At 42.8% G+C, this 16730-nt stretch overlaps 1 protein-coding gene across 3 annotated transcripts in view; it reads right to left on the bottom strand.

Moving 5' to 3' along the window:
* Window positions 1-16730, bottom strand: part of Lcmt1 (leucine carboxyl methyltransferase 1) — a 48720-nt gene that overhangs the window by 18937 nt on the left and 13053 nt on the right. The window contains exons 2-5 of one of the 3 annotated variants that reach the window (XM_015491186.2): window positions 9432-9523; window positions 8087-8208; window positions 3368-3444; window positions 565-626 (exon numbers count right to left, since the gene is read on the bottom strand). In XM_015491186.2, coding sequence (XP_015346672.1) covers window positions 565-626; window positions 3368-3444; window positions 8087-8208; window positions 9432-9523 — 353 coding nt within the window. Of the gene's footprint in view, window positions 1-564; window positions 627-3367; window positions 3445-8086; window positions 8214-9431; window positions 9524-16730 lie in introns of those variants that run through there. The other 2 variants (XM_048789684.1, XM_048789685.1) reach the window with 2 other exon arrangements.

Genomic DNA, 16730 nt, shown 5'->3' with positions numbered 1-16730 from the left:
GTCAAGACAACAGACAGGTGGGAATAGAGGGCAGCAGGCAGGTCACCTCTAAATGGGGCAGGCACGACTAATTATCACCACCTAGGGATTGGGGTCTAATGTTGCTACATCTTGATTTTTCCAAAGAAAGCTGAAAAACTACTATTTTCATTAGAAGGCTGAGGCAGGAAGATCACGAGGTCAAAGCCAGCCTCAGCAACTTAGCAAGATCCTGTCCCTAAATGTAAAATATTAAAATATGGCTAGGAATGTGGCTCACTGTTTAAGCACCCCTGGGTTCAATCCCTGATACCTACCCCCCAAATATTTTATGAGAAATCTATTTTTGAAATGTTGACAACTAATTAAAATTAATAAAAGATTTTGGATTGGACATCTAAAAAGAGTCATACAGAAGCTTGTTTTAAATTTCTTCATGGCAACCATGATATAAATGTAAATGTATCAGCAAAGGTATTCATTGTATGACAGAACTCACACCATCTATTAAAAGAAAAAGGGAGGGCGGATTTGAAGCAAAAATATTTAGATGATCCAGACTGTGCTACCATTAAGGATACTTGCCCATATGAAGCATGTCCTCCGAATGTAATTCTACGATGGGCTTGGACAGGAGAGGCTTGTTTCTATGCGTAAATGGGAAAGAGAAAAAAATAATGAGTCCAATTACACACCAATTTACTCATGAGCTCATTTACTGCCAAAATGCAGATACCCACTATGGGAATGGAAAATACAGGCTGAGTATCCCTTATCTGAAGTGGTTGGAACCAGAAGTTTTAGAGAGTTCAGACTTCTTTCAGATTTGGGAATATTTGCCTAGACTTTATTGGCACATTACTTTATTAATCTGATGTGATGCTTAAAAAGTTTCAGATTTTGGAACATTTAGGATTTCAGATTTTTTGATTAGATAGATTCAACCTGAATACATTGCTTCTGTTCAAAGCAAGAGCCACTCCCAAAAGCTTTCAATTAATTACATTTGACCTTGTGCACGTACAATAAAAAACTCAGCAGACACAGGTTTCAAGTTAGGACAGCCAAGTACTATGCTCTGTATCTGATGTCCAAATCACACAGTGATCATGAAGTAATTCAACTCAGAAATAGCTAATGGTTGGCTAACAAGAATATTCTAAATGTTCCAGTATTCAGAACATCTCTAGTTTCTTGTTTATTCCCCCCAAAAATCTGCAATAGCTGTTCTCTGTCACAGGTAGTTGTAAGAATTGACTCTTCCCAGCTATCCTCCTTGATCTATACCCAAAGTACTTAAAATCAGCATACTTTAGTAACACAGCCACATCAATGTTTACAGCAGTTCAATTCACAATAGATAAACAGTGAAAGCAACCTAGATGCCCTTTGATAGATGAATGGATAAAGAAAATGTAGTATATACACACAGTGGAATAGTACTCGGCATTAAAAGAGAATAAAATTATGGCATTTGCAGGTAAATGGATGGAGTTGGGGAATATCATGTTAAGCAAAGTAAGCTAATCCCAAAAAACCGAAGGCCAAATGTTCTCTCTGATAAGCGAATGCTGATCCATAATGGGCAGGGGAATGGGGGAGCGTATGGGAAAAATGGAGGAACTTTGAAACTGGGCAAAGGGGAGCATGGGGGCAGGAAAGATGGTGGAATGAGATGGACATCATCACCCTAGGTACATGTATGACTGCAAATATGGAGCGATGCTACGTCATGTACAACCAAAGAAATAAAAAGTTGTGCTGCAATTGTGTACAATGAATCAAAATGTATTCTGCTGTCATATATACCTAATTAAAATAAATTAATTTAAAAAATTGACTTTGGTACTAGAGATTGAATCCAGGGGCACTTAACCACTGAACCACATCCCCAGCCATTTTTTGTATTTTATTTAGAGACGGGGTTACACTGAGGTGCATAAGGCCTTGCTAACTCACCAAAGCCTGACTTTGAACCTTCAATCCTCCTGCCTCAGTCTCCTGTGCTGCTGGGATTACAAGTGTGCACCACGGTGTCTGCCAAGAATTGACTCTTAAATCCAAAGTCTAGGAACTTTTATGTGATTAACTCCCTTAACCCAGAAAATACAAAAAATGAGATATCAGCCAAATTCACTTATCACAACAACCAAATCCTAATCCATTTTTCTTCCCAGGAAGCCATCTCTAAGCTTAACACCACAGGCCAATGTACTCCTGTTTCACTGCAGAGTTCTAGCTAGCTTAGTAGCACTATGCAGTTCCAAAAGTATTAGATCTGCCATCATTTTAAAAGCATTTTTAGGGCTGGGGATGTGGCTCAAGCAGTAGTGCGCTCGCCTGGCATGCGTGCGGCCCGGGTTCGATCCTCAGCACCACATACAAACAAAGATGTTGTGTCTGCCGGAAAAACTAAAAAATAAATATAAAAAAATTCTCTCTCTCTCTCTTTAAAAAAAAAAAAAAAAAAAAAAGCACATCTTCAACAAACTTACAACTTTATTTAAAAATAAATAAATTTTAAAAAAGCATTTTTAATATAAAATGTAATTTTATATTAGAAAAAATTAAAAACTTATTTTCATAATACAGACTAGGAAAAAAATAAAGCTTGAAACATATTTCCCAATTGGCAGAGATTAGACATGTCTGAAGAACAAGCTGAAACTTATATCTATTAAACTTTTAATGCAAAGATTAGAATTTTATTTGTTACTAATTTAAAGAGGGGTGGGTGGAGAGGGTAGTAAAAACTATAAGCCCTGACAGTGGTCTTCAGATAAGGGTTTAAACCCCAGCTCCATCCTTTCCTAGTCAGGACCTGGGGCGGATGAACTTCTCTGAGCTCATGATTATTCACTGCCAAAAGGTGACTGGAACAGGGCTCCACTCACTGAGTCTGCTGTGCAGGCCGACTGAGACGACCCAAGCGAAGCACTGAATGTGGTACAGGCAAAGAAAAGCTCCCAGCAAAGATTGGCAGACTTGTCGTCTACAACACTGCAAACTCCTTGAGTACTGAACTCAGAAGACCACCATAGGTCTCACGAATACTCATTCATGCAAGAAACAACAGAACATTTACTGTACAGCTATTCTGCTCGGGTACCTTTCTATGCCAAAGAGAGAAAGTAAACAAGAGACAAAATTTCAGGTCATTCAACTATGATGGGCCATTTTCACAGAAATCACATCAACGGACAGAAGAGTCCTAAGGGACGGTGCAATCCTTGCTTAAGTCTACATGACATGTAGGGACGAGGGTCCCAGGGCAGGAAAGTAAGTGGGAAGGAGGTCCAAGAAAAGCAGTGACCTGGAATGAAGTCTCCAGCATGCAAACCTCCTGTCTACCAGGAGGTGGGCTTTCCCTCCAAGAAACCACACTTACTTGATGTTGTGCAGCTTTCTCGTGACTATCATTGGAAAGTCAATCTCAAAATATTTACTTGGGAGAAGATCTTCATCCTGGGGAAAAGCACACAAAATCATTTCTTTACTCACCAGTCGCTGATCATTTTCCATGTGCCAAGCACTAAGTGCTGAAGAGCTATGCAGCTGAATACGGGTCTCAGGTCAGGGGACTGGTATGGTCAGAAGTATATTTTTCAAATTATTTTGGTTTCAATAAGCAGAACGGATTTGAGGGAAGGAAGACTGGATGCAGGAAACATTAGGAGGCTTCTATAGAGTCCATGTAAGAAAGTCTAGGGAGCCTGACCTACAGGGGGCGTCTACAGTGGAGGCACCTGGGAAGTAGGACAAACATAGTTTTCTTCAAAAGCAGCTTGAGATAACTAGAGAGGGTCAGGAAGCCACTGTGACCAGCATTTCCTGAATGAAATAGAATAAAATAGCTACTATGACAAATGCAGTGAAGGTTAAGTATTATTTTGGAGCTGAGTTTTGGTGATTGTGTTCTGTGTTATGGTGGAGGACGCTGACGTGGTGTGGAACGGGCACTCCAGAGCCAGGGCAGGATGCAAATCCCAGCTCCACATCTTACTTGTGGTGAGGTCTGGGAAATCGCTGAACTCCCTAAGCCAAGAGGTCCTCCTTTAAAAAGTAAAGAAAGTGACTGCACCTCGGGGCTGCGAGGCTTATGGAGGTTAGGGTTAGGGTTAGGGTTAGGAAGGCAGCCTGCCCTGGTCAACCTCCCCTCTGTGCCTTCATTGCTGACAGGCACAGCTGCACAGGCCTGGATTCTGGCTCGGGATGAGCTTCTCACTGTGGGCCACAGACAGATAAGTGTGAAAGACACACACACCCGTGGCCCTGCTTCCCGGCCGCCTTCCCTAGCCTGGCTGCTGGCTACACACCCCGTCTGGCAGTGCACAGTCCCTCCAGCCGCCTGCCCATAGTCCCCTGGCTCACTCACCCACTCCACCTGCCGACTTCTCATACCCAGCCACTCCTCCTCAGCGGTCACCTCCTGCCCACTCCAACAGCACCCCTCCTGGTCTCCTTCAGCTGCACATACATGTCGCCTCCAGCATTTCTTCACGCCTCTAAGGTTTTGCAACAAACAAGGGCCAGCCTCTCCCCTTTCGCTCACTCATGTCCCACTTCCCATCTGTATTTATACCCCAGGAACAAAGAACTCCTTATGGTTTTAAAAAGGATGAAAAAGAAAACCGCTGATATCCTGAACCTGGCAATGGCTCCAGTGGTGCAAGATGCAATGAAGGAAAGGAGAGTTCTAACCTGAGCAACTGGGCACACAGGGGAACCACTCAGAGGACAGTGACAAGAGAGGGAGACCAGGTACGGAGGAGCAGGCAGATGTTCAGAGGAGCTGACACCGAGGACAGCATGACGGAGCAGAAGTCACAGCACCCATTCCTAGCAGGAAAGCCACCTTTAGAGCAAACATGAGGCTGTGAGGTTTAACTGTCCACCAGAGAAGGTCCTCGGGTTGAAATCCCAGGGGATAGAGCCTGGGGCTTAATTTTTTAAGAAAAGACATCCCTAATGTATCCTAGGAGACCTAGGGTCTTGAACCTCAGCTGTCCACACTTCAGAGTCAAGCACACACCTGTGGCCTTAAGAGCTGGGCCTTGAAAATATTGGGAGGACATGTGTAGAGGGGATACAGAAGCCACGTCTGCTAAGACACTCCACAAGACCACCTAAGGACTTGTGTACTCGGGGCCGGAGGGGATCAGCAGGAAAGTGCACACTTAGCCCTTGTGAGGCCCTGGGTTTCACCCCCTCAAGAGCAAAACAGAACGCTCCTTGACAGCTGGGGACATAGCTCAGTGGCTGGCATGCAGGAGGCCCTGAGTTCCATTCCCAGCACCACAGAGGAACAAATTTTTACTCGCAGGGGACTAAGAGGTAAGAGTCATCTGAAATTCCACAGACAATGAGAAACACGAGCATCCAGTGCTGAAGGGGCAGCAGAGCGTCCTCTGACTTTTACAGAAGAGCTTCCTTGTTCAAGAGCTGGCCCTGGCGCCAGCTTACCTGAGACTCTGAACAAGAGGCCACTGCAGAGGAACACTTCCAAACAACACGCTGGCACTTTTAGGAGACCCCTTCCTTCTCGATTTTGACAGGAGAAAAATGGCTTCACCAAGTGATGTCCCAACTTTTGCTTCTGATTCTCTACACCTTTGACATTCCACACCCAAAGAGCCTGCGTGTCGTGAGTTGATGTGGAAGACAGCTAAGACCCAGTACCACTGCCTGAGGACAGCTGGCAACAGAGCATCACTCAGACACAAAGGCCGCCTCCCCTACACAGCTGGGCCTTTGTATGGAAACAGTATTCAAGAAACATCAAGAAGCAGAGGCACCTTAAAAGACTTCACTCCCCTGTTATTCTTTTTGTGAATTACTGGCATTCCTGCAGACAGGAATCTCCCACCATACAAATAGTCTTGGTCCCCTGAGATGACATGGAAGGAGCTCAGGCAGTAGTGGCAGCAGAGAGCCCATGACTCCCTGCTAAACTCTGCAGGTACAAAGGAACCATCCCAGATGGAGGGTGTGAGGATGCATGAGACAAAAGGATCATGGATAAGAGTTTCCCTAGACTTTCACCGAAACATATAACTCTAAAACAGAGACTGGTAAACTTTGTCTGCAAAGGGCCAGAAAATAAATATTTTAGCCTTTGCAAGCCAGATGGTTTGTGTTATAACTAATCAACTCTGCTGTCATCGTTGTCATATGCTGCCAGAGCACGATACGCAAACAAATGGAAGTAACTGTGTTCCAATAAAACTTTACTCACAAAAACAGGTGGTAAAGCAGATTGGTCCATGGCCTAGAGTTTGCAACTCCTACTCTAAAAGAGCAAACAAGGGAACTACCTACACATATTAAAAAAGAACCCGGGCTGGGGTTGCGGCTCAGTGGTAGAGCGCTCGCCTCTCATGTGCGAGACCCTGGGTTTGATCCTCAGCACCACATAAAGATAAATGAATAAAATAAAAAGGTATTGGGTCCAACTACGACTAAAAAATAAATAATTAAAAATAAGAACCCTCCCACAAAAAAATTATATCAGACCAATGTAATTATCAACAAAAGTGTTAAGTTTCCACAAAGGACTTTCAGATATTCTGCAATTCTCCTTCCTCACTACTGAGAGACAACATTTTTTCTTGGAAGGGGTACATTAACCTCAGCGTACTTTGCTCAGAAAGAAAAATCTCAGATTAATTATTAACCCACCTACAAGATGGGGTAAAAAGTCAATCATGGGATGAGGGGGTCTTGGGCCCAATGGAGAGATTTCTGCAGTGACTTATAACAACATGTCCTCTTCCGTGGTGTCTGCTCCAGGCCCTTACACCACACCACGGTACACTACATTACAAAGACTCAACAGACCTACAGAAGAGGGGATGTCACCAGAGAGAACCCCCTGAGCAACCACAGGGGCCATATGTGAAGAAGAGGGGATCTGGGATTTGATGAGCTGATTCCAATGTGTTCCCCAATCCAAAGGCCTGGCTGTAGGATCCTGGATGAAAAAACCTCTCACAGCCCAATTTCTGCCATCTTTCTAAGACCCCATTCCCAAAGCTCTCATGTTAACTCATGAGATCATGTGTGTTAAGCATTTCACGAGTGTTAGTTATCTTATCTCAAAGAACACAGAGGCAAACGATGTACCTCAAGACTACGCTGAGGCCACTGGTTTCTCACGTAAGAGAAAGGCTGGAACCTTGAGGACCAAAACCTTATCAGGTGAGCTGATTAGGGACGAGCTTTGCAGGTCGGGTGATGTCCACACTCTAATTCACCTAGGTCTGACCTGCCAGAAAACTGGGGAAATGCACGTACCCATTATTGCTTCATGACTGACCTCACAGAAGAACCAAGAAAAATCTGAAAAAACCTACAAAAAAGAATATGGAACCAGGAAAGATATTGTAGGGAAAAGACTTAGCAATAAAAATCAAGTCTTGGAGTCAAAAGAGCAGCACTTTAGTCCTGATCTTGCCGCTACCTAGAATCAGGTTTCCTTCCACATGAGTGTGTGCAATCAGACTGGCCCCCAAGCCCTAGCAAAGATCCCATCAGAGAGCCACCACAGCAGGCCTGTGCACCTGACTGTCAAACCTCAGCCCTGAAAACCTCCCAATTTTACCAGATGTCATGATGTAGAGAACAGATCCTGGTTATTATAAAAATTACAAATGCTCTTTGCCCAGGAATTCTGATAGAATTTTCTTCCTGATATATATCCACACACATAGGAGAAATACATGGGTTTTTATTCTAATCCCACTTGAAACAACAGCAATGAGGAACAACCTGATTTCATTAGGACCCTGCTGAGAGAAAACCTGAGACAGACAGTGCTGTGGGGAGCCTGCAGGCAGGCGACGGTGGAGACAGGCTTCACTGCGCACCTTTTAAAATACTTTTAAAAATTCTGACCGAGGTAAACGTCTTCAAAAAATTAAACTGAGGGGCTGGGGCTGGGGCTGGGGCTGGGGCTCAGCGGTAGAGCACTTGCCTAGCACGTGCAAGGCGCTGGGTTCGACCCTCAGCACCACATAAAAATAAATAATAAAAATACAGGTATTGTCATTAAAAAAAAAAATTAAACTGAAACAACTGGACAGGTTGGAGGGGGGGGCGGTTCACTTACCTTTAGTTTCCAGAAGGTGGTATCCATCCCAGCCCCAAGGTTAAGAACCTGACAATGACATTTTGTCTTCTGGAGAAAAGCCTTTAGAAGCTGATTGACACCATGGACTCGAGCAAAATATCCTTTGAGAGGGCAGAGAAACAAGCCATCACTCAGAATTTTCCTTACAAACCCACCTCACCAGAACCAAGCACCACGTGGGGTCCCCATCTCTATAACATTTGTTAGGAAATCCGCCTTAAGACCATGGGAGAGATGCAAAGGAAAACAGCTCACCTGTGTTCCCAGGAACCACTGCTTTTTAAAATCTCTTTGCTTTTTTTTTTTTTCTTTTTATGTAATATGGAGATTGAACCTAGGGGCACTCCATCAAAGAACTATACCCCCAACCCTTTTTTAAATTTAAATTTTTTTTTTTTTTTTTTTTACTTTTATTTTGAGACAGGGTCTTGCTGAATCACCCAGGCTGGCCTTCAGCTTATAATTCTCCTGCCTCAGTCACCTAAGTAGCTGGGATAATAGGCAGGTGCCACATGCCCTGCTTCTTGGCATTTCTTATAGACCCTACCCAAAGGATTCCTCTTTAGGGGCCAAGATTCCCTGCACACAGGGGAATTATGGTCATTCAGCCAATTTCTTTTTTTTTTTTTTTTTTTTAATATTTATTTATTTAGTTAGTTATTGGCAGACACAACATCTTTGTTTGTATGTGGTGCTGAGGATCGAACCCGGGCCGCACGCATGACAGGCGAGCGCACTACCACTTGAGCCATATCCCCAGCCCTCAGCCAATTTCTTAGTGGGGTTGAGGATAAATCATGCACCTGCCTCAAGTCCTTGGTTTTTCTTAATGAAAATTTCTTACAAAGCCTAATAGTGTCACTAACCAACACTATAACAAAGAAGTAGAAAGCAATCCCATACATGAACAAACAGCTCATGGTAAAAGATATATAAATGGGTTTTTATAAAAGAAAATGACCCTCAACCTCACCTACAAATAAAGTTTCATAGCACAGTGTGTTGGTAAGGAAGCTAGGGTTATTCCTTTCATATTCTGTTAAAGGAGTGCATGCTAGAACTTCTTTTAAGAACGAATCCCTAGGGGCTGGGGATGTGGCTCAAGCGGTAGCGCGCTCGCCTGGCATGTGTGCGGCCCAGGTTCGATCCTCAGCACAACATACCAACAAAGATGTTGTGTCCGCCAAAAACTAGAAAATAAATATTAAAAAAATTCTCTCTCTCTCTCACTCTCTCTTTAAAAAAAAAAAAAAAAAGAACGAATCCCTAAAACCTCAGGTCTCCTATGTGGTGAGCAGGTGGTGGGGAGGGAGACGGTACTTGCCTCTGTTAATTTCAGGGGCCTTCCTCTCTTTAGTCAGCCTCACGAGGTGCTGGATGTAAGGATCATGCCAGTAGCCAACGCTCACTGCAAACCTGGAAGGGGCCAAAGAGTAGGCCATGAGTGCAGCTGGTAGGTCAGGCCCAGGCTCCACTGCCCAGGTCCCAGGTATAGAGGACAACTGTACCACAAAGGGCAATAAATGCACACTGTAGAGCCCCACTGCACCTTTAAATAGACTCATCCATCCACTGTCACATTAAACCGCCCACTATGGATCCCACAGTGGTCGTTTCTCACCTTCCCTAGGACTCTAAACAGCAAAAACCCCACTCATACTTCATAAAGAACACTGTTAACTACCTGTTTACTCAGTGAACTCACTGGTCAGAGCTGACCAGGTAGCTGCACAAAACCAAACAGTGTGTGCCCAGAGGAAGAACCAAAGATACTGGTGAGCATCACGAATTGCTACCTAAGTATTTCTCCCAATTCTGTATCAAGTACTAGTAATGACACTTCTTTAGAGATCACAGTGGGGAAACCAGGAACAAATAAACCAACTCAGAAAACATGACCAAAGTCTAAGTTCTACACTACCAGGAGCAGTATCTGTACTACAAGCAGTACTAGGAGCTAAAGCCCTGATCATGCTCTGGACACCTTCTGGCAACCATGTCAGCTGGCCTTAGGACAACTGACAAGTCATGACAAGAAGAGCCTGGATCCCAAGGCCACCCTAAATTTCTGTGGAACTGCAGCCTGGTCTGCTGTCAACATATAGTCTGTGTGATACGTGTCTATCGTTTAGGCAATTTAAGAAGGCCTCTTACTTGCAGCCTAAAACATCCTAACTGGTACCCTTAGCATATCTCCATTTCCATGTTCCTACACAACTAGGAAGGAACTTAAGTATGTGTATGTGTGCGTTTGTGTGCGTGTGCACGTGTGGTGTGTGCATGTGTGTGTGTATCTCCCAGGCGGATTCTAAGCTCCTGAAGCAGATGCCATATCTTCTCTTTTCTTTGTACCACCATCAAGGCTTACTCCTACCTTGCTACAGTAGGTGCCAGATTCTGTGCAAACCTGTCTCCCACAGTCTCTCTCATCTGTTTGCACATCCAGACACCCATGAGGGAAGCACATGGGTTAACGCAGCGAACTCAATACACAAACGTGCAAAACACTCACTGACAGGTAGGATTTGGTGATCCAAACTTCCCAAAGGAAATCAGTACACTTGCAAAGTTTTATAACAGTAAACTTTCTCGGTTATCTAAAATAATTTGCTTTTGGAACAGTAAATTGTGACCCATTGACATGAAATTAGTGTGCAATCCTATTTGTTTGTTTTTTTTTTTCAGTAGGAAGGAAAGTAAAATAGAAAATATCTCAAGGGAGAGAAATGAATTACAGTAGATGGGGTAGAGAGAGAAGATGGGAGGGGAGGGGTGGGGGGATAGTAGAGGATAGGAAAGATAGCAGAATACAACAGTCATTAGTATGGCAATATGTAAAAACGTGGATGTGTAACCGATGTGATTCTGCAATCTGTATACGGGGTAAAAATGGGAGTTCATAACCCACTTGAATCAAATGTATGAAATATGATATGTCAAGAGCTTTGTAATGTTTAACAACCAATAAAAAATGTAAAAAAAAATAGAAAATATCAGCATGCACTAGTAAGGGTTAAGGCTGTTGGAGGTTTTGTCTCAGGCTTGAGCTGAAGATCTAGGTGCAAGGGAAAACATGCTTTCCCACTGTTCAACGCTGATTTCAAAGGGTCTTCCAGTGCCATCTAGTGGGGAAAGCCCTATCTGCAGTTGAGGTTCTGTCCAACCCTAAATTGACACAGTGCTCATCTGTGCCTTCTGCTGAGAGGAGACAGGAAAGAGAAATTTAGAAAGTGTCTGCCGATGGGGCGCAGTGGTGCACCTCTGAATCCCAGAGGCCAAGGCAGGAGGATAGCAAGTTCGAGGCCAGCCTGAACTTTTATTTTTTTATTTTTTTTTAATTTAGTTTTTAGTTTTATGTGGACACAATATCTTTGTTTTATTTTTATGTGGTGCTAAGAATCAAACCCAGTGCCGCATGCATGCTAGGCGAGCGCTCTACCACTTGAGCCACATCCCCAGCCCCCTGAACTTTTTGAGACCCTGTCTCAAAACAAAAAATAAAAAGATCTAGGGGTGTAGCTCAGTGGAAAAGCGTCTCTGGGCTCAATCCCCAGTACTCCCCCCACCCAAAGAAAACAATACTGATGATCCAAGAAAATGCAAAATGAAAGCAAAAACAGCAATATTTCCTTTAACAAACTGGCAACAAAACCATTTTCTAATAGACCTTGGCTTTGTAGGAGGAGGGGGAAGAGGGCGCTCGAGCGCTGCGGCTGGAAACAAGAGCTACACAACCCTGTGCGAGGCGCTGCAGCAACAGGCAGAACAGCCGGACACACCGGCCAGACCTAACCGGTCCACTTCAGGGCTCACCCTAAGCGAACACAGCAATGGCACAGGAGCTTTCTCCAGGAACACTGAACAGGAGGGTATGAACATCCCGGGAACAAAGCAGACTAAAACTTATATGCAGAGGATGTTCCTAATAGTTAGAAAAATGTATCTGTATCGTATAGTCATCTCTATGACTGTATGTAAGCTGTCTGCACGCGCGCGTGCACACACACGTTGCCCACAGAGAGCACCGAGTCACCCAGCGCTGCCAACAGTGTGTCCTCACACCATCGGGACGCTGTGGTCCATTTCCACTGCGCTCCTCGGCTCAAAATAAAAACCCAAACAACTTCCCTTGCTTCCATATATCCTGACTTCCTGTTTTAAAACTCTGATTAAAATAATCAAAACTGTCAGATTTGGAAAGACCTTCAACATTTTCCAGTCTTGATTCAACCGGCCACTGCTCTCAATTTCCAGTCACCTACCACTGGCTCGGTAAGTCTTTTCACTCCCCAGGCATTTGCCTATCACCCAGGGCTGACTGGCTCCGAGCATTTTCTCCTAGGGAGACACTAATAAATTCTTACCTATTGAAATGTAAAATGTCTGGCTGGTCCCACCTAAAATCATTTCACATTCCTTTGTGAGAACTCCAACCCAGTCCAACCATGCATTCACTCCAGAAGCATTTACAGGCGGCATCCCTTTGCATAAGTGTCAATTGCAACAATGGGTCCTTCAGCAGAGAGGTGTGAGACCCCTCCCAGCAGGCTGGGGAAGGGAAGAGGCCCTCCCTGCTGTCCCTGCCAGGAGGAAGGCTGGCACCTCACCGAGGGCTTAGGACAAGCCAGGCATTATTCCAAATGCTTGACAAACAAGAACACAGATCACCCTTGGAAAAGCCTAGGAGGAAGGCTGCTTTGCAAACAAAGTCAGGCAGCTCCTCAAGCTGCAGAACTTCTAGGCAGTAGTGGGATTCTACTACCTCTCAAACCTACTTACCCTCCTGGATTTAGATCTCCCCTATCCTCACTTCTTGTTTCCCTCCTAACACTTTGGTTGCTTAAAGAGTGAGTGAGGGCTGGGGATGTGGCTCAAGCGGTAGCGCGCTCGCCTGGCGTGCGTGCGGCCCGGGTTCGATCCTCAGCACCACATACAAAGATGTTGTGTCCGCCGAAAACTAAAAATAAATATTAAAAAAAAAATTCTTTGAAAAAAAAAAAAAAAAGAGTGAGTGTGTGTGTGTGTGTGTGTATGCCTATCTGTGTGTACAGGTACGTATTTGTGAATACAAAAATCAACTGACTGTTCTCAGCATTAAGATTTCAAGACTAGGGTTTTGACAGCATACTGCTGTGCTCTTTTAAAATGTTGTACTATCTCCAACTTGAATTTTATTGTTATTCTTTCAGTTCTTTTGGTCACATCTTTAGTTTCTATTTCCTGATGGTTTTATTCTTGGTCTATAAATGGAAAGCAGGAAGCAAAATCTTGAGGGCAACAGACTACACCTAAATGGAGATTGCATTTGTTGCCCTGTCTACGAGGTCTGAGTTCATCTGCCAGTCTTTACTTGAACCACCTAAAAAAATTGGCCTTGACACTTAAGAAGACTCACAGGCAACAATTATTCCCCATCTCTCAAAATACTATCTGTTTTGTCTTCTGGTTTCATCTAATATATAATTATTTTATATGAATTAATGTGATCTAAAATTGACTGTCCCTTCTCACATTTATGTGGAAGCTAAAAAAGTGATATCAGAGAAGTAGAATGGAAAATACTATTTACCATACGCAGGAAGAGTGTGGGGTAGAATGGATAGAGAGGATGGTTAACAAGTACAGGGGTGCAGGTAAATAGAAGCAATAACTTCTAATATTCTACAGATAATAGGATGACTATTGTTGACCACAACTAATTTCGCTAGCAGAGAGGATTTTGAATGCTTCTAATGCAAAGAAATGGTAAATATATGATATGCCAACTACCCTGATCAGATCATTACACATTTTAGCATGTACTGAAATGTCACACTATACCTTGTAAGTATGCACAACTATTATGTGTCAATTAAAAATATAATCTACTCGCTCTGCTATTGGGCAAAGTATAAATGAAAAAGGGATCAAAATTCACAACACGATGAAATAAACAGGGGAATCCAGTTAGAGAGTTCCCTGGGTCAATGTCCCATCTCTAACTTTATAAAACAACAACCAATATGTAATATAATAACAAGATGTTCTGGATCTAAATAATGCTAAACTACTTTGGGGAAAAAAGGATTTAAGAACATATATCATAGTGCTGGGGATGTGGCTCAAGCGGTAGCGCGCTCGTGCAGCCCAGGTTCGATCCTCAGCACCACATCAAACAAAGATGTTGTGTCTGCCGGAAACTAAAAAATAAATAAATTTTAAAAAAGAACATATATCATGAACAAGGTTTGCCTATTCATTTTCTTAAAATATCTACTTTTCCTTTATAGTTAGTGCTTTTGGCATTCTGTCTATGAAACATTTGGTCTTCCAATATTGCAAATATTTTCTCCTTTTCATAGGAAGCTCTGATTCTAGCTTTGATGTACAAGTTTATAATCCACCCATGATTCATACATATGGAATGAGTAGGGGTCAACACTTTTTTTCCCATTTGAAGATCCAGATGATCCAGAATTACCAGGTCAAGAGACTCTCCTTTTCCCAATGAACTGACTTACTTGAGGCTAAAATCAATACTGACAGTACATATGTAGGCTATTTCTGAATTATCTGTTCCATTTTATTCATCAATTCATCCATCTTTATGCCAGGGCCACACTATTTTTTTTACTACAGTGTTACAGCAAATCTTAAAACTTAATAATGTCAAAACTGAGCAGTATAAGTTCTCCATCTCTGTTATTTTGAAATTGTTTTGTTTTGTTTTGTTTTTGCAGAGGGAGGGAAGGTAGAGGGCAATGATATAGATCCTCTATTCTATATACATTTGTTAATTTCTTCAAAAAACATGGATAGTATTTTGATTGGGATCTCACTGTATATACTAAATTGAAAAGAATAAAAACCTTAAGGTTTTTATATCACATCTTCTAATGTCTGAGCAAAATGTATCTCCCATTTAAGTCCTTAATGTCTCAGTAATATTTTATAGTTTTCTGTGTAAAGGTGTTCCCTGTCTTTCATTAAATTTACTCCCAGTTTTTTATGCTATTGTAAATTATATTTTTAAATTTTACCTTCCTATACGCATATGTATAATACACCCACATCTGTTAAAGAATTCCTATCTAGAATACATAATAAATTAACAAAAGACTTGAACAGAAAGTACATAAAAGATATCAAAACGGCCAATGTGAAAAATGAGTCACCATGGAAATGTCATTTTGAGCCATAATTCGATGCTATCTGGCACCTCTAGGCAATACCCATGTTAACAAGATAAAGAGCAACTGGAGTTTTGAGACATTGCTGGTGGAAGTGTAAACTGATAAGCCGCTTTGGAAGTTAGTTTGGCAGTTAAGTATCAACCACCCTATGATTAAGCAATTCTACTCCTAGCAAGGAGAATCCAGGAGAAATGAAAAGTCTTATATAAGAATGTTCACAGCCCATTTACAATGGCCACGCTGGACACAGTGTGAATGTCCATCAGCAGGTAAATGCTCAGGAAGAAAAAAAAAAAATCACACACCAGGAAAAAGACACAAATCGTTTTACACTGACAAAGATTCTCTCCTGGACCCAACTCTAGCCAGGCTCCTCTGAGCCTTCTTCCTGACAGGCCTCAGCCTTGGCCTACAAAGATCTGAGCAAACACTAACATAATTTCTAACAGCCCATCACCCCTTCAATTTCCTGCCTGAGGAAACTCAAGGCTGCCAAAAGAACTGGCCATTTCATTCAATACCTAAGACAGGGCTCTGGCCTCAGCCTCCATGGGAAGCAGGAGCCTAACTTCCAAAAGCACCAGTTAGCAAAGCCAGCTGGGTGTCCATGAACCAACCAGCCTTCCTGCTCTTTGTAATTTTTCACCTCCTGAACCTACTGAGCCCCTGCTCACCTCCCTGCTTCATCATTCCCCCTAAAACAACTAGTCACCTCTACTCAAACTCAAGTTCAGTTACTTCAGTTCATGCTGGCTTAAACTGAACTCTAAGAGTTAGTACTGATTAAAATCTCCCAATAGCACTTTATTACCTGGCTTTGTTTTTCTTTGACAACATACGCAACATGGATAAACTTCAAGTAACCTGTTGAGTGAAAAAAAAACAACCCACAAAACAATATGTCCTATACAAGTCCATATATATGATGCTCAAGAATAAGCAAATCTACTCTAACAGTAGCCAAAATCAGAAAATGGTTGGTAGGAGACTTACTAGAAGGAGATATGAGAGAACATTCTGGAGTTTCAGAAACATGTTTTGTTTTGGGTGGTGGTACAAAGATGCATATAATTATATCACTCATCAAAAAACAAACCACAAAGGGCTGGGGATGTGGCTCAAGCGGTAGCGCGCTCGCCTGGCATGCGTGCGGCCCGGGTTCGATCCACAGCACCACATACAAACAAAGATGTTGTGTCCGCCAAGAACTAAAAAATAAATATTAAAATTCTCTCTCTCTCTCCTCTCTCTTCATTAAAAAAAACCACGAAGATTTAGCATTTTATTATATGTAAATTATCTCCCTCTATTCCCCTATCCCCCACTCCACGCCCCCCACCTTTTCTTTCTCTCGTAATTTTCAAAAGTACCTGGGGAGGGGCTGTGGCTGTGGCTCAGTGGTAGCACATTCACCTGGCATGTGTGAGGCACTGGGTTCAAGTGTCAGCACC

Source organism: Marmota marmota, unplaced genomic scaffold (genome assembly GCF_001458135.2).
Source record: "Marmota marmota marmota unplaced genomic scaffold, marMar, whole genome shotgun sequence".
Lineage (NCBI taxonomy): Eukaryota > Metazoa > Chordata > Mammalia > Rodentia > Sciuridae > Marmota > Marmota marmota.
This window is presented reverse-complemented; position numbering and strand designations above follow the sequence as displayed.